At 45.2% G+C, this 25,049-nt stretch overlaps 1 protein-coding gene across 1 annotated transcript in view; it reads right to left on the reverse strand.

Annotated features, from left to right (window-relative positions):
- CPOX (coproporphyrinogen oxidase) overlaps nucleotides 1-25,049 on the reverse strand; it is a 103,102-nt gene that overhangs the window by 19,218 nt on the left and 58,835 nt on the right. Inside the window, exon 5 of the mRNA XM_069637203.1 lies at nucleotides 15,198-15,416. Coding sequence (XP_069493304.1) covers nucleotides 15,198-15,416 — 219 coding nt within the window. The remainder of the gene's footprint in view (nucleotides 1-15,197; nucleotides 15,417-25,049) is intronic.

The raw sequence follows: 25,049 nt of genomic DNA on the forward strand, positions 1-25,049 counted from the left end.
AGGCATTCAGATATGTTGGGGCATTTTGGGAAATACATTTGTGAATGGTAGTTAGTGTTTTAAAGAGAATCCTAGCTTGAATGGGTAGCCAGTGACTATCTTTCCTGGTTTGTGAAGTGATCACTTTTTTTTTTTTTTCATTCCTAAGGCTGCTCTCAGCGCTTTGTTTTTTAGTAATTGTAGTTTGTTGAGATTCTTTGGTTGAGCCTAGTAGGAGAATGTTGCAATAATCGAGTTTGGACAAAATAAGTGCTCTGGCGAGAGTGATGCAGTTTGGGGTGGAGAGGAATTACCGACTGAGGGAGATGAGTGTAGTCGTGTAGGCTGTAGAGGAACCTAGGGAGTTCATATGTTTAGTCATTGAGAGATTAGAGTCTAAATAGACTAACGTTTTCACTCGGTTGGAGATAGGAATGGGTGTGTCCTCGATGAGGAGGTATAATCTCGGGGCAATTTTTTCAATTGGGCTGGTGAGCCGACGATAAGAATCTCGGTCTTTTCACCATTGAGGCAAAGGCTATTGGCAGCCATCCAGTTCTGGATAAGGGAGTAGACATGTTTTATGTCAATGGTATCCAGATCTTTATTGCCCGTGATTGGAATAAGTATCTGGGTATCATCATGCAAAAGTGGAATACAAAGCATCCCTCCCTGTGCTTCATGAAGTCCTCATTCGAAGCGAAATTGTATTTTTTTGTCAAACACTGAAAACAGATCACTTTCACCCTTACCAATGAAACACGTTGTGTATAGTGCACATTACAAATAACCAATACATGAAATTACCACATGATTGTTACTTGACAATTCCCAAGAGATACCTTGTTATTTTACCCTAATCCAAATAAAAACATGCCCGACTGTTGCATGCATAATGCACTCACATGAAGAGATTGTACAACATCGAATTTCCAACTCCTACGTGGATGCATATCCTCCACACTCAGCAGATTTACCCTTCCATACTTGCACATATGCATACGTACCATTCCCACGCGACACAAGTCAGGCCTCACACATACTTCACAACTCAAAATGGTAACACTAGTTATTGAATGGTTCTGCATGCCAACAGCACACTCTGCGAAGCATCTTTGGGTGGCACCACGTGTGGGATTCCCTACTGCATCACACCCTTAACTATTCATTCTCAGTTGAATAAGCAGGTTGTAGTTATTAATGCTGCAATCCACCAAAAAGCACCCAGGCGCCCAAATTCCAGAGACCACCTTTTCCAAACAGAGGCCTGTCCGGACCCGTGCATGCCCACAATCAAGATACCTCTACAGAGGCGGATGGAGCAGAAGCGGCAGGCAAGGAGCGGGCAGTGGTGGTAGGCATAGCAGAGGAGTGGTGTAAGCAGGATGAAGAGGCTGGGTTGTGGTGGAGAGTCATAAAGTGATGGACAGAGTCCAGAGGACACCAGGTGTTGTGTAAATGTCCTATGCATGAGGGAAGGGGTGTGGAGGATTGCGGTGTAGGGGGTGCCATCATGTTTTTCATGGATGTCCCCCCGAACAGAGCAGGTGGGGGATATTGACCCCATGTGCGAACACAGTATTCACCAAAACATGTTTGCGGACAGACGGAGCCCCCCCGGCAAGCAAACATTACATGGATCCAAAAGCGCTGTGGCTTCCAAGATGAACTGCATTCCATTGTCAAACAAAAACCACACAAGGTGTACTTGTAAGGAGCACTCACAGGACGGCGGGAAATATGCAATTTTTCAATGTTTCTTTAAATAGAGAGGAGATTTACTAAACAGTGGTTCATGCGCGTTAGCAACTTGAAGGATATTCTGGCTATACAAGCGAGCCAGTGAGGCGATTTAAGGCTGGGCAAAACATGGGTGCATTTTTCGCAACAATACAAACTGCAGTACTTTGTAGCAGCTGTAGGCGGTAGAGGCAAGAATCAGTAGCACCTGCATAAAGGGCGTTACAATAGTCCACTGAAGAACCCAAATGGCCCTGGCCACAATTGGACTCAGACATAGTGGCCTCATCTACTGAAGCATCAGCTACTTTAAGTTGAACTAAAGCAATGTGCAAGTTATCTGTGACAACACGGTGTGCTGAATCAAGAAAGACACCAAGGGACTTACTGGTTTGTTGAGGTTTAGTTATGTGGCCATCTAGGTTGCACTTAGGATAAAGCGCCAATACTTTGGGATAGCAGAGAAGCTGAAATAATTTATATACCTGCTGTCTGTGCTTCATTTAATCCCAGTTTTGAAAATGTTGAATCTTACTGTGACTGGACTGAGGAACATTCTCCAGCTCATATCTGGATATCGTCTGCAGAATTCTGGAATTCCACTCAGATCTAGCAAGATTGTAGCAGAGTGGTTTAAGGTGGAGAATGAATACGATTGGTCAGTTGCAGGCTCCCTGAGATACTCCATACTCTCCACTACTGCGTTGGATACAGAGGTGCTCAATTTCGCATGCAATGCTCTGTTTTTAAGAAAGGAGGATAGTCATGAACCAACCTTATACAAAGTGCCAATTATATCCCGAAAAGCCTGGAGAAGAATATTCACGTTCAGGTTGTTAAAGGCTGTTGACCGATCTAACAGCATCAAGAGGCCTGGGAATCCTTGTTCCATAATGCATAGTAAAAAGCCCAACCTATAGAAAAGTGCTTGTTCTGTACCCCTTTGGAACAAAATCTATTCTTCATCACCCATTAAGGACCTAGTTTCTCGATACGTCTGCAATTGACTAGTGGCCCACTTTACCACTTTCATCAAAAAAGGAGAATTGGAAATTGGACAGTAATTGGCACAGTCCTATGGATCTAAATTGGGCATCTTCGATAAAGGGGTGACCATAGAGGTTTCCAATTGTCGAGAACAACTCCTTCCACAAACGATGCATTAACACATGGGCCAAATTAGGTTGTGAGGAATTGTCATCTGGCAAGATAGAAAGCCCTGGCTTTCTTGATTTGCATTAGTAAATAAAATGATGCAAGAAATTCCATTTCAGGAAGGAAAATCTGCTGAACTTCATAAAACTATACCAAAAACAGTATATACCTGTGCACGGCTGCCTCTGCCAGGTAACCTGATGGCAACACCTCCCCTACACTGGCACAGAGCAGGTTCAGGTCACAGGCTCCCTCTTGACAGCTGCAGGCCGAGCCAAGTTTCTACAGTGCAGAGGCTGCATTTAAGACCTGCGTCAATGTTCCAAAAACTGCACAACTCTCAGGATTCTGTCCTGGTGGCATGGTAAACTGTAAATATAAGCCATATCAGAGTTCGGCTATGGTGACAAGCATCTCAGCCCAGCCACAATATATTAATATCACACGTGACAGCCATGAAGGTCCAGTTCAGCTATGGAAGGGTTGTGTACTTTTAGACATGGCTCCCCCTGCCTATGGGCAGGACGGTAGCCATGGGGGATTGTCCCTCTCTAATTCTTTGTAAGGGCAAGTAACCCCTTTTCCCCCAGGGAGCTGGCTTGGTAACAGGAAGTTTCTAATGTTTTGTTTACGGGGGGTCAAATCTGTTGGAAGGGAGAAACTTACACAGGGAAAATATATATTACAGATTGACTACCCCTCTCTTCAAGTCCTGTATGTAACGCAGGTTGTAAGGAAGGCCGAATGTAAGGAAGGCCGAATTAGTTACTGAAACTAATTATTACAGATTCAGAACATTTACACTCTAGTGTTTTAGTTATTTTGACCGCTTGCATTTGGTATTTAGCGGGAAGGGTATAATTACCCATGGTCATCGACACCTACTAGGTGATTATTCAATCAATGTACTGTCCCTTTAACAGCGTTTAGTTCCTATGCAGTCTGCACATGTTATTGGATCTATATCGAGTATCTATTTTATCAGATGCTGAAGACGGAAACCACAATTCATTATAATAACTAGCACGCTATTTCCCAACTTCAATGACCGCGAGCAATGTATTCTACGCAATATGGTAGTGTTCTCATTCAAACGAAAACACTTAGCGTGGTGTTTGCATCAATTATAGCGCCCGCGTGTGCATCGTCTCACTCAGACGAACGCCAGTGCTACGTTTTGCTTGTTAATTATTCAAACCTCGTTTGGCACCTAGCGTGATATTCGCATCAATTATCGAGCGTGCATGTGTGCCGTCTCGCGTCCAGGAACGCCAATGATACATGGTACGCATGTTATTTAAACATTGTTCGGCAGCATTCCATTACTCGAGCACATTCTTTGCTCACCTTCATCAGTTACGTGCTTGTATCGAAGTTGAAACCGCGTCGCCGGCAGCAACTTCTACTTGTCAGTTCTAACGTATTTAAAAGATGTCAGGTGATGTATTGAACCTCACGTGACTTCTACCAACGTTAGAGATTCTTTAAGTTAGAGTACCCCTTTGTTAGAATAGGAGCATGGTGATTGAATGGTATGATTGACGATTAGAAAATGTCTGTAATGTCTTTTAATGTGTTTTTATGAAAAATAATTGAAGAGATTTATATTTTGCAAAGTTGCTTTGCTTCAGTAATTTCCCCTATAAGGTGTTTACCCTGCTAATGAATTAAACAGGTTAACCTTTACCCTTACCTGTGACATACAGGACTTGAAGAGAGGGGTAGTCAATCTGTAATATATATGTTCCCTTGGTAACAGGAATCCACAGGCACACCCATTCACAGAGGGCTAGTCCTCACATCAGGGTACTGAATTTCTAAAGACCTTTGATTCTATCGGGAAGGGGCAGAGTTGGTGTAGCCAGGGAGCTATTTGTACTGTGGAGGAAGACTCACCATTTAGTTTCTCTCTGCCCCCCCTCAGCACCTCCCCCCGCTTCCTGTCCCCTCCACTTCCTCTAGAGCACTTTGGGTGTGATGTCAGAAGGGCAAAGCCCAGGTCTTCTGAGATTGGACTAAAGCTAGTCCGATCACCTGTGGTCTTTTACCTTTAAAGCAAAGGGGTCTCACACCACCTCTTTGAATCATCTTGGGACGCCACCCTAGAAGATTATTCGATGGACCCTGCCGAGAGAAGTAAAGACCTCCAGTTGTGAGGTGAAGGCAAGTGTTCCAAGGCAGACCCTTGGAACACTTGCCTCTCTCTGCTCCCAACCACCCACACGGGACATTGGGGGTGAGCCCTGCTTCTGAGCCAAGCCCTGCATCTCTGCCAGCCATCCTGTTGCCTAGGACCTCATTGGGTTGTAGGATCCCTGGAGGTGTGTGCCAGCCTCCCAGTGCTCGGTAGCCTGATAAAAGGACTAATCTCAGCCCTAGACATATTGGAGAGGGACTACAGCTCCTGGCAGCCCAAACAGCCAAAATCCCTGTGTCTGACGCCGAACTGCTGTCACTAGAGCTTGTTCGACACCGAGCAAAACTCCAAAACCCTTTGAAGATGCCTTTGGCATTCATTGTTCAACCCGACCCTGGTGTCTCCCGAACAGTGACCTCTGCATCTAATTGACTCACGCGCGCATCATGGTACCAGTTTGTCAGCATATGATACTCGACCGTCGAACCAAACCTGGTAACCACCCAATCTGCACAGCTACAGTAGATACTTCGAGACTGCAGCTTACCTTCCATTTGACCCAGACTCAACATCAGCTTGCTGCTGGACCACTGCGACTGCCGCATCCTCAATTGGAGGCAAACCTGTGAAAGATGCCTAGAAGCCTGGTCTGACACCATTGAACCATGAAGAATTTTGCAAAGGTAGTGTTACTCAATATCTGCCCCCTTGTCCATCTTTCGGCACTAGAGACTGGAGAGGTCATTTTAATACATTTTGCAACCCCAGGAAATATCTTTTTCAACATTTTATTCTTAATTGCCTTTTATACTCCCCCCCCCCCGTCTCATTACCCAGAGTGCTGCTTCTTCTCCATCTTTGAATATTCCATGTTCTACAAGGGTAGGCTTTTTTAGCTAGTTATACGGTAAACATTTTAATAGAATCTTGATTGGGCAATCTTTTATTTTGGGCTGCTATTCTCCCCCATTTGGGTTGCTAAAGGAAAGCTTTGAAGACATACCTTGTTAATTAAAATGATCAGGTCGATCTAGGATGCACCCATTCTCAGTAAGGGTATACTAGTAATGCCCTCTGTCTTGTTTTTTATGTTTGTCTCCTTTGTTAGTGCCCTGATGTCTGTGGGCTGTAGGCGCTATAGAAATAAAATACTGAACCACATTCACACCCCTCGAGGGTATAGCTTCCCTCGGCCCATGCGACTACAAAAAGGTGAAGGCGGTATATCTCTCAAACGTGTGGTTTTACCTCAATGATTGTTCTGGCTCTTGGTTGGTAGAAGTGTGAGGGCAGAGTGGGTGCTTTAGCCTCTACTCATCCTTGTACTCCTGCACGGCAGAAGCCAATTTGTTACGCAGGGCCAAACAATTTTTGATACTAGCAATAGGACACGGATCCCCTGTACAGTAGGATGGATAAACGCTGAAGAGGAACGATTTGATATCCTCTAGGGAAACAATACCCGAAAAAAAAGGAAGGTTACTGAGAAAAATGAAGCGAGTTTGAGCTGTAGTCCAGTCTCTTGGTACAGTACATCAAGCCATATTCTGTAATTGCTCAGGGATGCAATTTCTTATTTTTATTAGCTTATTAGAGAAAGGGAAATGGGACAAATTGCACCAGGCCAGAGTGTGTATCGCTGATGTTTGGAATTTTTTTGTCTCTCTAAAAATTCTCTAGTTGAGTTTGCTGCACAATGTGTCGTGAAAAGAAACCTTAATTTATAGTGAATTTATATTTTTGTTGCTCCATCCGAAGGGTAATTTATATATGGTTGGCCATGTACCACTCATTTTCTAGTTTTCATTTTGTCAAAGTCTAGGCCAATTGATTTGCATTTGATAAAAATGACCATCATAATACTTGTTGGCCATTACTTCTGCAGTACCCTCTTATCTTGACATCTAATTTGATTAGTCTCGGTCCGAGACAATAGTTAGTATTTCAATAGGAGATGGAATTGATGTGGTTTCAAGAATGGGGAGAGACGGAGAGCAAGGCCAGTTGGAAAAAGCACCAAAGCGTGATCCGAACAGTAAATTGTTAGTGTAATATTTATTGGGAATAACATTGGAGATGAGTAATCAAAAATGTAATATATGTGGGCTGCATGAGCATGAAGAGAAATTCCTTCTCTTGAAGGAAAGTGCAGAACAAAGGGGCTATGGCCTCATCGGGGTAAGTAAAATAAGTATTAAAATATAACTGGGTGAGCGGGTTTGTTGTTTTCATATGGGATAAATTAATTTCAAGTGGAAGTAACAAGCATGAGGGGGGTGATAACATAGTAGGAGCTGAACAGTGGATGACCTAGAAGAACAGATATCAATAATTAAAACTTCAAAATCTGGGTTATCGACATGAGAGTTGACTTTGGTGGTCTTTTGTGCTTCCTATATGTAGTTAGTAGTTCGTAGCCCTCTTGAAGGTTAGATAATAGGACCAGGGAAATCCTTTAACCACGTTTCTGTAATAGCCATATAACCAAGGCTATACTGAAAAATGGGGTTGTGTATCTCCATGCAATGACAGGGGACAGATCTGATGTTTAAGTGCCCAACGTGAACTAGCCGTGCAAAGGGGCACTTCGTCGGGCAAGGATAAAGACCAACCAGCTTCTGCTAAGGCTGGAGGTAAAGCATTACTTTAGTATTAGGCACACCGCCCTGCTCATTTTTAGTACCTTAATTGAATTTGAAATCGTGCATGTTCCAAGTGCTGATAGGAATGGGAGGATCATGAGTGGGCCAGGGGTCACCACGGGAAGGGAGGTGACATTTTTTACATTCAGATTGCATGTAAGATAAACACGATAAACCCATTTTGGAGGCACATGTTTCTTTCATACTGGTTGTTAAATCCTCAGACCCATTGCAATTCAGGGAAATTGGTTGGCATCCATTGGATTTGTCAACGGCTCAAGTAATGGGTTGACAATCATGTGACTGAGGAAGCAATGTTAAGACTGATATTGCTGACTGAGAAATGGTAGATTGCAAACCATCCTCATACAAACCTCAATTTGTATTTGTGATTTTTGTGAAGAGACGACAGTGTGCCTAAAAGCGTAAATGTAAAGCAAGGTCTTGAAGGCCCATATAATGGGCAAAGATAGAAAAAGTGAGTAAGCCTAGATAAGAAAATATGTTAAGGGCTTAGGAACTTACCTATGAAAACGATAAAACGTAGTTACGCGGCCTCCAGGTACAGCAGGAAAAACAAGCGTTCTGCTAACGCGGACCTGTTATGCCTGTGGGTCACAGGAGTACAACATGCTCTCAGCGTGCTGTGTCCCTAGCTCAGGTGGGTCTGCTGGAAGTGTATTCAATGTAGGGGACACTAAATGTAGGCGAGCAAACGGTAATAAAATGTTCCCAACATGCCACAAGGCCTCTATGAAGTGAATATGCCAACGTATAACCACTACAGAACCCTGCCCTAAGGTGATGGTAAGTAAAACAATAAAATACTCAGCAAAACAGTTACAAGAAATTACAAAGCACTTCACCAAATAGCCCAAACATGACAAGAGTGAAGCTAGGGTTCTTAGCACGCTCTTTCACCCTTTATTCTACTATAAAGACAGTTTTGGGACAATGCTGATGCAAATCCAGAGGATCGTTTACATGGGGTTGAGGTGACAGAACAAGGGTGGATGTGGCATGGCTGGGTCATTCAGCAGCAGGCCCCTCTGAAGCCACACAGCTTACGCGGTCCTGCAAGCCTCGAGGACTGGCAATACTTTGGGCCGACCACTCCGGAGGGAGTAAAGCCAAGCACAAACACGTATTTAAATATTACACACAAACAGAAGTTAAAGACAACGTAAGGGGAACAGAGGTGTCGAACTCTCACCAAAGTTGTCAAGATAGGAACAGTGCACGTACTAATGGCACTGATGGGATGCCCAATCACAAGCCCAATGAAAGGCTTGTATTCTTAATATAAAAAGGTATGCAAAAGTAAGCATCCTGCAGGTCTATGGAATAAAGCCAAAACGTATTGCCCTCATTGCAATGCCTGTATTGGTCACTATCTTGCCATCTCCTTGCAGAAACTATCCTGGATTGCACCTGGAAAGGTACATGGAAGCTGAGATGCTTACAATGCTTGGCTGTTCTGCCAAATATTAAACTACAGAAACCCAGATCTCACAGCCTCACTGGGCTTGCCTTGACTGTAATGCTTTGGGCAGCATTTCATCTCTGCCGTTACAAGTTAGGCTCCACTGATGTGGCAGAAACATTACATGGGTTGTCTCTGGACCTGCGCGGTACAGGCAACAACTAGCAGTTCGCTATGGACTCCCTTTAGATTGATTTGTATATGGATTTCAGGGATCAATAACTGGGAGCCATTTGGCTCATGCTTGTAATTTAGGAGAGTCTGGCTAGCTTAGACCTCTGCCTGAAGTTAGTCCGTTACGCTCACTGGGCCATATCCTACTCCCCAGCAACTACCTTCAGCTGCTGAATACCAACTCCATTTCAACAGAAACCAATGTAATAAAAGCTGCTGAGGAATCAATCATAAGTATCCAATCACCTTTTTGGTTTCTGAAGCGACCTTTCTTGGACATGAGCATCAAACAAAAACGTCCACAGAACTGTTTTTCAGTCAAACTCTGCATTGCAAAACTGAACGTCCTAACCAAAGCAACGTTGGATTTGTGGTTTTCTCCCTTTTGGGTCACTGTGTTGTAAACTTTTTCTTGAAGCTTTAATCGCTACATCTGACCAAGAACGCAAAACCAGATGTGAACTCAAAGGGAATCATGGGTTCCCAAGGGAAAGGGTTGCACAATGTCCCTAGCTATCCCCAAACCAGTTTCCTAGTCTGGCTGTCAGAGAGGAGCCCACTTGGTTAAAACTCCAGTAATGAGTTCCAACAGTGTGCGAGACATACTCTGCCTGGGATTGTCAGGAGGATGGTGAACATCAGCCAGGCCTGCCCCTTTAACGGGTGCAATGAAGCAAGAGTCCCTTTTGCAGCTACCCTGTACATTTTTCAATTTTCTCTGACTTGAAGGATTACTCCCTGCATGCTCCGACAAGTAAGCTTAAGAGCATGCCAATCCTGCTGTGCGCCAGGAATGAAATTAGGTCCTCAAACATAGGCTTCATACGATGTACTTCCAAGCGTCCCAGAAAAAGCCAGTGAAAGAGGAATGTACCAACCACCAATGATGTGGGGCCTGTACACCCCATTTCCTATAATTTCCTATATGCCCCATTTCTATATAAATGCGTCCTCGTACTGCATTGCCTTGTCGAAGAGCTGAATAGAGCTACAAAAAGGAAAGTAAACAGAGGCCCAGCCGAAGAAGTTACAAGATTCATCAGGACGGTTAAGCTCTCCTCACAATCTTGTGGGACCAGACTTCCTACCTTCCAGGAGGAAACTAGCTCTTCCTGGTCTCAGCTGAACCGATGGGGAGGCATTGTCAACCGATGTGGAGGCATTGTCAACAACTGCCACCACCCAGATTACCTAAAGGATTTGAACGAACTGCTGAGAGTATAGCATAGATATGAGACACCCGCAGCTGATTGAGCTAGATATCTGCAGCTACGAGGCTTAGACCCATCTTCAAGGAATATCCTTACCTGGTTTTCATCGACCATCACAAGACCCAAGTTCCAAAAGGATGGTCTGCACTGCTCTGACTGACTGCACTCTATGGCTACTCACATCTACAATAGGAACAAAATTCCAGATGCAGGCTACTAGCCAGCCTTAAAGTCACTTGCAACCTCAATTCTATACATGCCCACCATTTCTCACTCGCCAAGAGTCCAACATCAATAGCCAACGGTTAGTTGCGAGTGTAAATTTTGTGCCACCTGATTGAATATACATTGTACACACCAATGTAGATACCTGTGGATCCCTTCAGCATCACAAACTATTCAACTTAAACCCAGTGACTGGCATCCCCTAAACAGAGTCTAACGCAAGAAAATGAAATGACACGAGGTTCCTCCAAGAAAATCCGAATATTTGGTCCCTAGGCCAGACAACAGTTATAGGGAACCAATGCTAATGTACCATTTGCATTGTTGAACCTGCTTTTGATCTGAACTCGGCTTCTTTGGACCATTTCTGCATTCTAGTCTCCTGAACCTAACTGAAGGGAGATGAGAGAGGGCGAGTGGTGTGCGTCAGGGGGAAACAAGGCTGCCAGGGAATTTTTCTAAAAATATGGACCAGAATCACAAGCTGGTACTTCGCCACCGAGACCCAGTCTAATCACATATCAAGAAAGCTTCCTTAACGACCATTATGGAGCAAACACAATGGTGCTTGAGCAAGTCCACCACCACAGTTGGACCGTTTGTGTGTGGTGCCCCTGTAACTGCATATTCATTACTCAGATTTTCTGTGAGCCCATGAACCAACTACTATGAGCTTAAGCCTGGCCATGACCATTAACTCCTTCACCGGTTGACTCCACCTTTCAATGTACATTTCAAGGGTACGTGCATAGGACCTACATTAAAAATAAATAATACTTACTTAAAACTGTCTGGACATTTCTTTTATTCATTTTGCTACTTGGTTACTCTGAAAAAGCCAAATGCACTCAAGAAAACAATGCCTAACTGCTCAACCACCACTGCCAACAAGAAGAGATGAAGGAAGAAAGCAAGTATGGCATCCGAGAAGAGGTGAAGCCTTGCAGCCAGCCCTACAGATAAGATGTGTATCAGACACTTTTAATCCCTATAAATTGGCAAAGACTCCCAGAAAATAAAATTGGGGAGAAAAATACTCCAACAAAAAATGAGAAAAAGACATGTAGAATCTTGTGCCCCTGCTTTCACCCTTGCAGCTCCATGGAAGTTTTAAAAAATAGAGAGTAAAATACATCTTATCTAGAGCACTTCTTGCAGCATTAATATACTATCATAATTAGCCAACTAGATCCCTCCAAGCACAACTTGCTTGTTTAACAGCCAATGCAAGAATTTGGTCAGCTACCAGGAGCCCAGCTCTTTGATTGCTTGAGCATTCCATTCTGATGTTCGGATGTGCACAGCCCTGATGCCAGGGACATCTTTCAGCTTTGAAAGAGGACAAGAGAGATACAAATGGCAGCCATTTTGGAAATGGGCTTTACCGCCCTGCAATCAATGGACTCAAACACTGCACGCTGTACATGCCGATTTATAGCCATACAGTACTTGTTCACTGCCCATGATTCGTATCACATTGGTTATGCCTCAGTTGATCACAGCCCTACAGATAAAGTGTCTAGGAGCAACTTTTACTCCCTAAACAATGTAAAGCCAAACACCTGTCGCAAGAATGGTATTAATCTCACCTGCTCAAAGTTAGAATGTCAACCGGATAAAAAAGGGCTTCACCAATACGGTCAGCAGACCAACCTTGCTGTAAAAACCAAACCCTCTGAGCCAAAATACTATTTGTTGCTGTTCTTATCTGCACCAAACAACTTACTTTTATTTTCAAAGTCCTCAATTACCTCTGATTAATCAACAGCTTAGCCAATTCCATCCGAGCAACAGTACAGCTATGCAACAAACGAGCATATTTTCCTCCACAAGAATCACCACCATGACTCCTAATGCCCACAACTCGACGTCATTCACACCTCTTAACCAATAATCAATTGCTAGACGAGTAGTCAACAGCTGCAGGTGTCTGGCTGTCTTAGGGACGATTCCCTTAAAAGCATCTGACCCGTTATCCAGAGGATCTCTGCACATTAGCACATATCCTTTCAGTCAGAAGCACCTTCAGCCAAAAAGGCCACGATCACATGAGCCAGCAATCAGAACACTTCAAAGGCTGCCCATTCTGCCAAAGACAAAGCTCAAATCCCTATGCATCAACCATCGTGCATACAATGGCACAGGCCCTATTTCATCACTGACAAATTAAAAAAACAAACACTCTTAGCAAACTGTGCTCAGCTAACAAAAGGACAATTGGCCCTGCCCAAAAGCAACCGCAGGCTAGGCGGTCATACTTTTTCCATTCAGGCCAGCAATCTCTGGAACATCCTTGCTGCACAATCCCATCCATGGTCGAATTCTTTTGTCCAGTTCCTTTGTATCTCTTCAGCACAAAGATATGTTATGGTGAAAAATGTGCTAAAAATACTAAATCAATAAAAAGGAGCGCTATTTCTCAAGGTCGTGAACTTAATCTAAGCTTTAACCTCGAGCCTGGTGAAAAATCCTAAACTGATGTACTGGAGGCTCATCCTGAAAGTCTGCCCCTTACATCTGAACAATTCATGTGGTTGCCTCCCCCCTAACCCCCAATATGGGCGCCATCGTATTGTCAGAGTGAATGCAAATGATAGCTGGGATTGGACATTCAAACCCAATTGCCGATACATTTGTATGGCCTACACCAGGTGTATGTCCGAATGTGTAGTAAAATATCTGAAGAACTGACAGTAGGAGGGAACCTCAAAGACACCCATGGCCAACTAATGGCAAGGCTACACCTGGTACCTTTGGGCTACCGGCTATTCTACATTACAGGGTGACATTTATGCAATTGGGCTTCTTCGGGATGGGACCAGCAAGAACTAGGTTTATACTACCAGCTCCTTCCTTGTACACTAGGCCCGGGGTCATCATACTGCTAGTAGAGGACCAAACACCATGAAGCTGACATAGCTGAAGACCTGCAACACTGAACCATGAGTGCCAAGGCCTTGTACATAGAGATCCGACAGTTCGACACCAGGGGACTGCATCCTCACAGCTCATGCTTGAAAGGCGTTAGAAGCTAGTAGTGACACAACTACCTTAACATTTCACAGATGAAACCAGGCAAGAGTAGAAGGGCCTTGTCTGCATGGTAAACCATTGTACTTGACTCAAATATGGTTTCTTTCACCACATTTCAACTTTGTGAATCAGTTCTTTATGAAAGGACTGAATTGAACCATCAAAATTCAACTATCCCAAAGCCATGTGAGCCACCCAACAGCTGTGGTAAGTTAACCCTGCCGGGCATCAACTGAATGTGATGCCTGATCACCCTACATTTTCATACTTTATGTTCTCACTTAAGAACTCTATGGGAATCATCAGGCGCGCCAATAGGTTGGGTTCATGGAGATAATAATACAGTCTCAAATTGCTTCACCTGCCTCCATTCCAAGAAGTTTGGCTTGGATCATCAACAGCTTTATTTCGACAAGAAAGTCATAAAAGCAGTACACAATAAAAGGTACATCAACATCATAATCACTTGGCAGATAGGAGCTTACAGTTTAAAACAAATTCAGTTGGTTCCTCTTCATCAGAACCTAAAGCGAATATCTTGGCCTTTCTTAAAAGGATTTTTCCAGCTCAGGTAGTTGCTAGAGGCAGTGACGGCCAATACGTTAGCAGTATCCAAACACTCAGCCATTGCTTTGCTTAGTAACTGCAATCTAAAAACAAGGGCTTCAAAAAACGCTCCCTCAAAGGCTTAGTCACTGGGTAAAGCAATGTTGCAGTGTCCTCTGCCTCACCACAGAGAATACATGTTGCGGGAACAGCATCATTCCATCGGTGCCGGAGAGCAGCTGTGGGCGGGACTCTAATGCAGAAGTTTAAATACACAGCCCTTTCCCACCTGGCGGTGACGTAATCCAGGTACTCTTCACAACCAACCCGTTTAATAGCAAGGTCTCGGGCAAGTTGCTCTGAGACCCTGGATTTTGCCAGGATTTCACGCTGGGCCTTATCCACCGCTGCCCTCTTAATCGCTTCCTTAGAGGCAGATGTTATTACAGAGGGCTTAGACCAATACTCTCCCCCCTTCCCCCCCCCCAAGCGCAGATTTATCTATCTGTGGATACTCTTGGGTGAGCAAAGGACATCTCGCGTGGCACTTTTTGCTTAGTTCTACCAGCCTCTACTATAGCGCTTTGCGAACCCCCCCCCCCCAAATATACAGTCACGGATGTCACTCACGCATGCCCAGGAAAAGGCAGTGAACAGAACGATTTAATTAAAATATTTACTTTTATAACATTTGCATAAACGGTTTCTATATGTAATGATTAAAAACCAAACCTGAGATAATGGTGATTTTATTGGTCTCCTGCATACAATACTTGAAACAGGTTCACATTACAGTATTTGAAAACGGTCATACTTTAGGCAATACGAAGCAAGCATGAACTGCATTTTAAAACGGCTCCAATGGCCCTTACCTCCCACGCCGAAGCTGCTGCCATAGCTTTTCTTCTGGTGTGAAGGAGTCGTTGCGATGTTTGTTGACAATAGGAATATAGCAAGGCACAATGGCTTTAGTGCAACTCTGGACAAACTGAAAGACTTCTTCTTTTGAAGGCGAATCTAGGTCATCGAAGAAAATGCCACCCAGTCCCCGTCGCTCGCCCCGGTGCCTTATGACAAAATACTCATCACACCTGCAGGGAAACAAGTGACAGTGGCATTTATGGATGAATGCAGCATTTAATCATTAACTGCTTTGAATGCCCTATGGCACTCAAGTATATACACACACAAAAAACCTGTTTGAGAGATGACGTAGCTTTGTTCCTCCTCACCCCAAATCCAGGGGACTCAGAAATGTTTACTCAAGACACACAAAAGGGTTCAATGCTATGCGACTGCAAAATATGCAAATGAATCAGCGGCCATTCACTGTAAAACCGTGCCAATCGGAGCATAAACTTGTGAAATAGAGAATCCCTCAAACCTTATTAGCACCCTGCACATGCCTACCATACAACATAATGCAGGAAAAGTGGGTCGAGGTCCTGCTGTCCCGCATTCAAATCTCCAACATGTCCCCATCCCCTCAAATGTGCATGGTACCAGTACCGCCTTCATCAGCCTCTTCGTTCCGCCTCTGTGCCACACCCTGAACCTCACCAACTCATGGTCTCCATTAGCAGAAGGTAACAAATTACTAGAGCAAAAAGGAGAAGGCAATGTTCTCTTGCCCATTTCCATGGCTTTGACTTATTTTTTTGCCTTGAGAAAAAGGGTGGTCTCTCCATTTCAATTTTGGAAAAACAAAGCATTGAACTCCCTGCATGTTATGCCGTGATGCGGGTGGCTTTACTCACTGCCGCCCGAGGGCCGTACCAGGTCGCAACGGCCATTATACTTCATTAAAAGCACTGCTGCCCGAGGGCCTGTCTCCCCTCGGGCGGTGTGACTTCACCTGGTACAGCCCGTGGCAGCAGCGTTGTCCCCCTTAATGCTAGATAAGCACTGAAATCTATATTGCCATCACCACGAGAAATGATTATTATATCAAGTCTTTACTGCAAGCACAACTTGGGTTCAATTATTGGTTTCCCAAACTTTAGCTAACCAGAAGCTCATTTTCAATTAAATAAACAAAAGCACATCTGTGATAATGCAATAATCACCTTTGCTCTGAATTATCGAACGCAAGTCCAAGTTCGAAATGAACGAGAGCCATTTAGCTCCTACTTGCAGCCTAGAATAGAATCCTTATTAGCTTGACAGCAAAAGCTACTAGGACCTACTTTTAGCTCCCCAAGATCCGTAGGGAGAACAAACATGCCTACATGACACCAACTCTCTGTCTTTGGGACAATCTAAAACTAAGCATTCTGACTTCTATAGGACACTCAAAGTATAAGGGAGGTCATAAATAATGGACAAAATGTTAGGTTTGCATCTTATGTGGTGTGACTAACTGGATTCCTCTACGCGGGAGAACAAGCATGAGTAGGGGTAAAATGGCCCACTCCACCCTCACTTCTACAAACCTAAACACAATGCAATCATAAAAGTAAAACCGGGACAGTTAAGAGATAGACCTCCTTTGCAGTAAAGTGGGCAAAGGAAAGGCTATGCTCTTAAGAGCGGTGTGAAGGTGAAACAGTGGTGACCCAAACACAGTAACAATCCAAAATAAAGGGAACGTCCATCCAATCAAGGTTCTAAACAAATATATACACTTTATTTAAACACCATCTGCAATAGAACAAATAGAAAATACTGTACAAAAACCCATCCCGAAGGAAGAACAGAGAAGATGCCACAGACAAGTAGCACTCAGAGCGTAGTTCCAGGGGTGGTAGATTAGTTACTAGCCACGAAAAGGATAAGTCCATGTTGAAAACAGATGAGATTGTGACCTAACTAGTCTCTAGGGCCCAAGTGGACCAAGGACCCAGTTTGCGGTATACACTACCTGGATTCGGTTCTTGGTGAGATGACAAAGTCAGGCCAGATGCCAAGGGTTGATATGAGCGGATCAAGCTCAGTTTGGGTAAGTTGGATGCAGTGAAAGGGGGCTATCCACGATGCAGGTCAGGCAGTCCCAAGAATTCACAGCACAGCCGAGCTTTAACCGCTGGGAGGTGGTGTGGGGTTGATGCGTGGTGTTCTTGGCAGTGTTTATGTGCAGGTCAGTGGATTGGCCATTCAAGGGCTAGCCAAATCGAGCGATGGTTGTAACCCCTGGTCAGTATCGATATGACTCCCCAGCAATTCGGTTCGGGTCCCGGTTCGAGCAGTTGATTCGGGCCTAGCAGGCGATGGGCTCATCTAGGGCACGAAGCAGCGTCAAGCTGGTTTGAAGTGCAAGCAATAGTTTGGATTGGTGGAGGAGTGCAAACGTCAGTGCCAGCATCTTCCCTCTTGTTCTAGATGCAGTGAACACGGAGCGACTGGTTCAGTGCGGTAGAACAAGGAGCTTCGACTGGTCTGGATCTCTGGCTGCTGCCAGGCCCAGTCAGCTGGATGTTTCCCTTCAGGGTTTGCTTTCTGTGACAACATGGCGTACAGAAGGGTCTAAGACTTTGGGTTTTCTTAAAGGAAATACTTAATTAAGCAGGTGTAACCAAAACAGGGTTTCAAGAATAAAGCAAAGTGTTCAATCACAAGTGACTTAAAGTCCATCCCTGTGTGAATAACGTAAACTGAAGGTGTACTTTGCCTATTAAGTAGAAAGGTACCCCAAAGTACTGAAATCCCTAAAGTAAACATTCCTGTCACAACTAATCCTTTAACTTAAAATAGGTTACCTGAATCAGAAGTTCCTTGAAAGCAAGTTGTCAGAATAGCTAAATCAAGTGGTGCAGTGAAGAATATAAACTTAAAGTCCTTGCCTTGGGTGAAAGGTGTTGAGGATGGAAGGTCTAACTTGAAGCCATTCCCTAAACAATAAAAGTACAACAATTTAAAAGAGGTTTCCTCAGATAGACAAACAACATATCATAGGTGTTTGTTTTTTCCTCCACATTTGGGGTGTGTTTTTCCAGCATTTTTGGAACCTGTTTCAGGGGCATTCCTCACTATGCAATATTTGCACCGATTCATGTTGGATGACTACTTCTACATTCTTTTCTCCAATTTTTCCTTGATTTCCCCCCCCCCCTCCCTTCCTTTCGCAACATGGATGGGCTTGGACTTAATCGCCTTCTCAATACATTTCACATCATTTGAGCTGAAATCGTCCTTGATGATCCCACTAATTTCTTTCGGCATTTTAAGCATGTCTAACCCTCCCCCCCCTTTCATTCTTTCTGTCCGTCGCCAAAACCACTGTCTTTTTGCCTTTGCAATACCTGGAGAAGCAGGTCAGAATGTAATGTTCATTTTGAATCTAAACATTCATATAGTTTGGCTAGGGAAAATAATGCCATATTCATAGCCTGTAATGTATTTTGGATGTTATTGCCTCCGACAGATGGCAGGGTCTAGTTTCCCCTCCTAGGCGTCGGCTCAATAAAGGACAACGAGAGTGCTGGGGAGTCTCGTGTCGATGGTAAGAACATAATGGGAGATTGGGATAAATCATTATGGGAAGGGATTTACTGTGAATGACGGGGACGGGGCTGGAGCGCCAGAAGTTTCATCACAAAGCCCCTCTTCCTCATTTTCATCCCTTTGGGTTACATTATGCTTCAAAGGCTAAGCTGACTGGGTGGGACTTTTCAGTTTCTACGCACTGTGGAGAGTGTTACGCTCACCCGATATCCACGGGGACTCCACACAATACTGGATGGGAGGTTGTGCGCTGTCCTGGACCCCTTTGTGCTTATTTGTATGTATGTTGGTTGGTTGGTGGCAGGTCCTATGACAGGACTATGGGGTTTAGATACAGAGCCTGTGATGGGGGTTCCCACCTCCCACTGACCAAGTCCCTTCCCTTAGGGTTATGCCTCACCTTATTTTCTTGTGCGTTAAAGCTCTCCGTCCTGCGTCTCAGTGCAGGGGCGCGTGTGAGTTGTGGGCGTTCTGAGGGCCTAGTTACTTCACTGGTCCTGTGCCCTTGTGTGTGTCGGGTCCAGTCCGGCTGTGACACCGACTTGTTTAATGTGCTCAGGCGAGTCTTTCAGTCTTTATTCCCTCTCCTGTCTTCTTTTCGTTCCCTGTGCTTTTCGGTGTTCTTTTGCCCTTTTTGCTCTTAATGTCTTTCTGTCTTCCACAGGGATTATTGCTGTTGCGGAGCCGCAGCGCCGGATGGTTAAGGCTGAGGTAAGTAGTTTAGCGCGAAGCGCGGCACTGCACAACGTGAGCCAGTTGCTAACCTGTATTCCTTTCTCTCCTTCACGCAGGAGGCAGCACGCTGATGATCCGGAATGCAGTTTGTTCGGTGACCGAGTGTGAAGGTAAGTGGTTAATGGTGTTTTGCTCGTCTCTCCGTCACCATTGCAAATCAGCATAGCGCAATGTTAGAACCCACTGTTAATGCTGTCCTTTTGCAGGTTGCGGAGCACTCCGGAGATGGCGAGGCCACCGAGCACGGACGTCTGCAGAAGCTGTTACTCACAGGTAATTGTCCCTCATTAATGCTGTTCTTGTTCTTGCAAGTTGCGGAGTGCTCCAGAGATGGGTGAGCTACCGAGCACGGACAGATGCGTGGATGGATGTTGGAGCTGCTACTCACAGGTAAGTGTTTCTTGGTAATGCTGTTCTTGTAGGTTGCCGGTGGAATCCAGGTTGATGCTGCAGATTCAAGTCGCCAAGAGAAGCAGATGAGCTGGAGCTGGACATGGTGAGCTTTATCCTGCAGGAGTGCAGAATAACGCAAAGCATGAATCCCAGTTTGGGCGTACCTTATATAGCCAGCCACACCTGAAGACTCGACCACACCCAAAACACTAGCCTGCATGCTTCAATTCATGGAACTGAGCTGTAGGAAGGGCCTCCATGTTGGATTAAGGCCCAAGTGGGCTTGTCTTATTCTTGATAATGAGCCTGGCGCCAAAGGTGCCAGGACTGTCTCCATGTCTGCTGTTGATGGGTTTTTAAGACCCTTGGAGTCACTGTCGGGAGCTGTAACCTCACTGTTGTCAGGGGGCCGTTGACACTGAGGGGGGTCAGGGATAGGGGTCATGACAAGTGGGCCCCCGTCGCGCTTAATAATGCAATCATTATCACTAGATAGACAATGCTCAACCTCATGTACTGTCATCAGGCTCTGGGGCTCCAGCTAGAACCGTTTCCAATTCAAACCCTGCCGATTATAGAGTCGTACGGAGCGTTTTTCACTAGCCCACTAGAGGCGACTGCTTAGTTTGTTATACAGGGTTCCAGCAGGTAGTACCGACGTAAGTCGCTAATCGCCGCAGCGGCCACTTTACGAATCTTCTGATTCGAGTTAACTAAGAGTCAATTTTTTGTGCTTCAAGCGTTTGAGAGTTGTTACAACATTAACAGGTTTACCCAGTCTTTTTAAAGCGGGATGCCCGTCACTAAAGTATAAGTGCCCGGCATGTTCGCACGCAATAAGAAAAATGACAAAGTAAAACGTGCACAAAAAAACAAGAAGAAAAACTAACAGGAAGTGCACAATAGGCAAATCCACTTTCACTGTAACCACACAAAGAATTATAGGTTATAAAATCAACTAAAAACTATGAAATAAAAACATTAGCACATTCAAAATAGCCCACGCTCCCGCCTCACCTGCAATAACTGCCCTTGACAGAACTGCTCTTCGCAGAAATGTGCGCAGGCAAATGCGCGTGCATTAGAACTAAAAAGAATCCTGGGAAACGGGGACGGAATTCGAGCACTTAATTTCCAGGTGAAAGCCACAAAATCCAATTCAGTCCTAAAAACGAAACACTAAGAGTTTGTCCAACTAAGTTACACAGAGTGGATTCCAAGCGGCTTGCTGCAATAACTGCTCTGGAGAGAACTGCTCTTCGCAGAAATGCATCCTTAATTCTTTATTAAGGAGTAAACCGCAACCTGTAGGTAAACCGGAGTTGGGGCCTTTAAACCTTAACGCCCCCATGTGCAAAGTGAAACCCAAGGGGTATACTCAGTGAACAACCCTATACAGGCCTTATATTGTGGCGGATTATCACACGGCACACCTCAGCCAGAGACTTCTTCCCCTGACAATGAAGGTGGCGCACAATAAAACACACCCTTTTATCTTTATTTGAACCCTAGATTCATTTTGAGAAGGCACCCAACCGTTCTCACATCGACCTTAACAAACGCCCTGTGTCGCAATGGACCATGAACCAGGATGGTGTGTAACAATAAGATATTTATTTTTAGAATTCAAAGGAAATTAAAGCAAAACAAAACGTTGGTCAGCAGCCACCACGGTGTGGCAATACAGATGCAAAATCTGATATACAGTTAATTCACTTCTAAAACAATGTACATTCACCTTTAAGAGAAATAGAAATAAAATCACTTTCCTTTAAATCAGATGGCAGATAGGTTATGCACTCCCCCTGCAACACTTTCCCCAAACAGTTGCTCACTAAATTCTGTGTGGATTGAAAGCAGTGGCAAGGAATCAGAAATCAGAGGGAATATCGTTTTTTTTTTTTTTAAATGGAGTCCACCACCCCAGAATGGGAGGCAAAAACAGAAAGGAAAACCTTCAAAAAAGGAGCAAAATGGCATATTCGGATTTACTGGTTACTTGTAAATCAGTTTGCACTTGCGGCATGGTCCGTAGGACAGAAATTTGTGTGGCTGTACTAAAGAGGCAAAGAAGCTTACAGGCAACTGAGCAGGGCGCTATCAACGGGAACACAGGTGAGAAAATCGACTTTGGGAAGGAAAACAATGCAGCAAAATCACACGAGGCAGAATTGCAATTTCTTATTTCATACGGGCTTTAACTGGCAAACAGCTGAGTAACTGGGCTTTGCAATCAAAATCAGAAATCGTTTTTTGGGAAGGGAAACAAAACATAGAACAGATAGGATTGTGAAGGTAAAGGGTGACTGGTTAGAGGATGCTAGTATGGGTTTTTCTAGAGGAAATGCAAATCGGATTTTAAAGAAAAGCCAAGAAACTGGCAAATTAGTAAAACTAGTCATCCTGCACCAAAAATCTAAGACTTTATTTTAATTGCTATATTAAAGAAAGCCACTGCACGCAAGAGGGTTAATTTGCAATTTTGACCAGCTCGTGCCGCGTACCTCATTATAGGGGAATTAATTAATTTATTTTATATAATACTAAGGATTTACACAAATAATTGAAAGAAATGGAAAAGAAAGATGCTAACAAATAAGAACTAACACGGATTCTTCTAGGGAAAGGGTAAACCGAGAATACTAACAGTTTGGGAAATGACTATGGTTTTTATAGGATTTGGACAGAATGCAAGTTAAAAAGCGGGATATGTGGTTTTAGGGTGCGGGGGGGATGTTGATACTTACAAAATACACTTGAATTGGGTAGTTTGGACAGCCATCCAGGTCTCTGGACAGTGGGGCCAGGGATCTGGGCAGCGGGGTCAAGAGATCTGGTCACAGGGACGGCTGGGCTCACTTGGATGGGAACAGCTGGGCAAAGTCTGGTCACTGTGGACAGCGGGATAAATCAGCTGGGCAAAGGGTCTGGTTACTGGATTCTCCTAAAGGGCATCAGTGGCCCCTCCTCTTTTCTCCCTGGATTATTGCATATGCCTGGGTCTAGATAGATGGTTCTGCCTGGACCTGGATCAGTAGTTTGTCTCTGGATCTGGTTTTGGGTCTGAGTCAGCAGGTCAGGAAGTCAGTCAGGAAGAAAGTAAGCAAGCAAGCCAGGAAGTTCAGTCAGTGCAGTCAGTCCCTTGCGTCTCTCTGCCTCCTGCTTATATATCCAGAGTGACGGAGACTTTTACAATGTGGGTGGAAGTTCTCTGGACTTAACCCTCAAAGGGGATCGGCCAGGCTATCGGTCCTCCCACCTCCCTCCGAGCTGATTGGTTTGGGGGACATGACCTCAGTTTAAGTGTGTGCGTTTTATGACTTGCTTTGTCTCACCAGTTACTTTATCAAAAATAAGTTATGGCACGAAAACCTCATATTTACAATAGTCACCATCATAAAAATCAGATAGGCAGATCCCATATTCCACAAGGAATATGCCTGTTCAAAAGCCAATTCTGGCGAGGTTGCCTCCTCCTTGGGCACAATTTCGCTGTTTTCAGGAGAAACATACTATCTAAAATTCTGCAAATGGATAAACTTATGCATACTAGTATTTGGTATAGTTTCCCCCAAATGTAATATCTGTGCCATTTATGCTTCCCCCAGAAATGGATTTTTCCTGCCACTTCAATTTACCACATGCCAGAGAAATGCACATAGTTTTATTGTGCTTGTCCCAAAAATCACATTAAAACTGACATATCATATTACTGCTCATTCATGGCATTGGGAGAAATGTCTTAATATGAAAAGGTCTTTAAATCAAATGGGCTGGATGTGTCCCAACTGTGGGCGGTTTTCCCAACCCCCAGTCAAACTGTGTTCCTCCTAGGTCAGCTTGGACAAGGGTTTCCATGACTCCGCTTTAGAAGACCTCCAGTGGGTGCTGGGGTGAATGAAGAGGAAATCTCACCACCCGGCCAGAACACATGGCCCAGTCATCTCCATTGTATTTGATGGCAGGCCTGCCGGTCACTCTGGTAGACCCTGCAATTATCACACTGTCAGTGTCAGGAGGTCAGAGCACATGCCCTCGCAGCCTTAGTCACGGGTAGATGCGAAATTATCCTTTCAGCCAAACTGGTTTGACAGGAAATGCCTGGACCTCAGCCAGGCTGTTGGAAGTCCTTTTTTTTCCAGGGGAGGGCGGGGGGAACAGAGCACAATATACCTTTCTTTGCAGCCCCTCTCCCAACATTTACAATTGTGTTTTCTTGCGAGCCACAGGATTATTTTACATTTAGCTTTCAAATATCAGTTTTCTGCTTCGCAAAAGCAGATTTACATGTGTTCATTTTGGAAGTAGAGGGGCGTGGCCAGCGCTGATGGCGTAAAGACGTGACTGTGTGGAGCTCCCGTCTCGATCCTGGCCCAGATCCTTTACTCGACCTATATTCCCGACCCAACCAAGAGCCAAACTCACACCCAGGAGGGGGAGGCGATTCCGACCCCGCTCGGCGCTGAAACGAGAGGAATCGGAACCGGCGTTCCCGAAAACGCAGCCTTCGTACTGCTGCCCCCGGGTGAAACAAGATGGCGGACGGCGGCGAGGCCTGACGGAGAGACGGGCCAAGCTGGCAGCGAGGCAGCGGGGAGATAATCCATCGGGCGCCGCCCCCCCTGTCTCGGAGTGGAAAGACCGGACACCTTTGCACCCTGCTGCTGGGGGCCCCCGAACACCCGAAAGAACCTCCGCATTGCCCGGGGGAGCGGACGGAGCCATATTCGCGGCTCCGGGATCGCCGCGGAGGAGACACGGAGTGCGAACGGACAGCGGCCACCACGTGGGAGACCCCGTCGGCGAGGAGCTCCGTGTGTCGGGGCGGCGGAGACCTAAGCAGGCCCCTGTCACCGCGGCGAGCTACGCGGGTCCCTCCTCCTCTCATCCTGAATAGATAGCCGGGCGGCTGGGGAGCGAACAGCACAGGCACAGAAGCACCGGTAAGACTGTAAACCCTGACCCAACGCTTGGGAGCCGGAACACGCCTGAGCCACAGACGGCAGGGCCCAGTGGGGCTGCGGGATAGCGGCCCGGTGTGCCAGGGGATCGCAGAGCACCCCGTTGTCCTGCTGAGGGAATATCCTGCATTGGGCCACACAACTACCTACACCCCCTTGCGCCCTCCGGCGCTACAAAAGAATACCACCGAACTT

This window comes from Ambystoma mexicanum, chromosome 7p (assembly GCF_040938575.1).
Source record: "Ambystoma mexicanum isolate Mex_15411 chromosome 7p, UKY_AmexF1_1, whole genome shotgun sequence".
NCBI lineage: Eukaryota > Metazoa > Chordata > Amphibia > Caudata > Ambystomatidae > Ambystoma > Ambystoma mexicanum.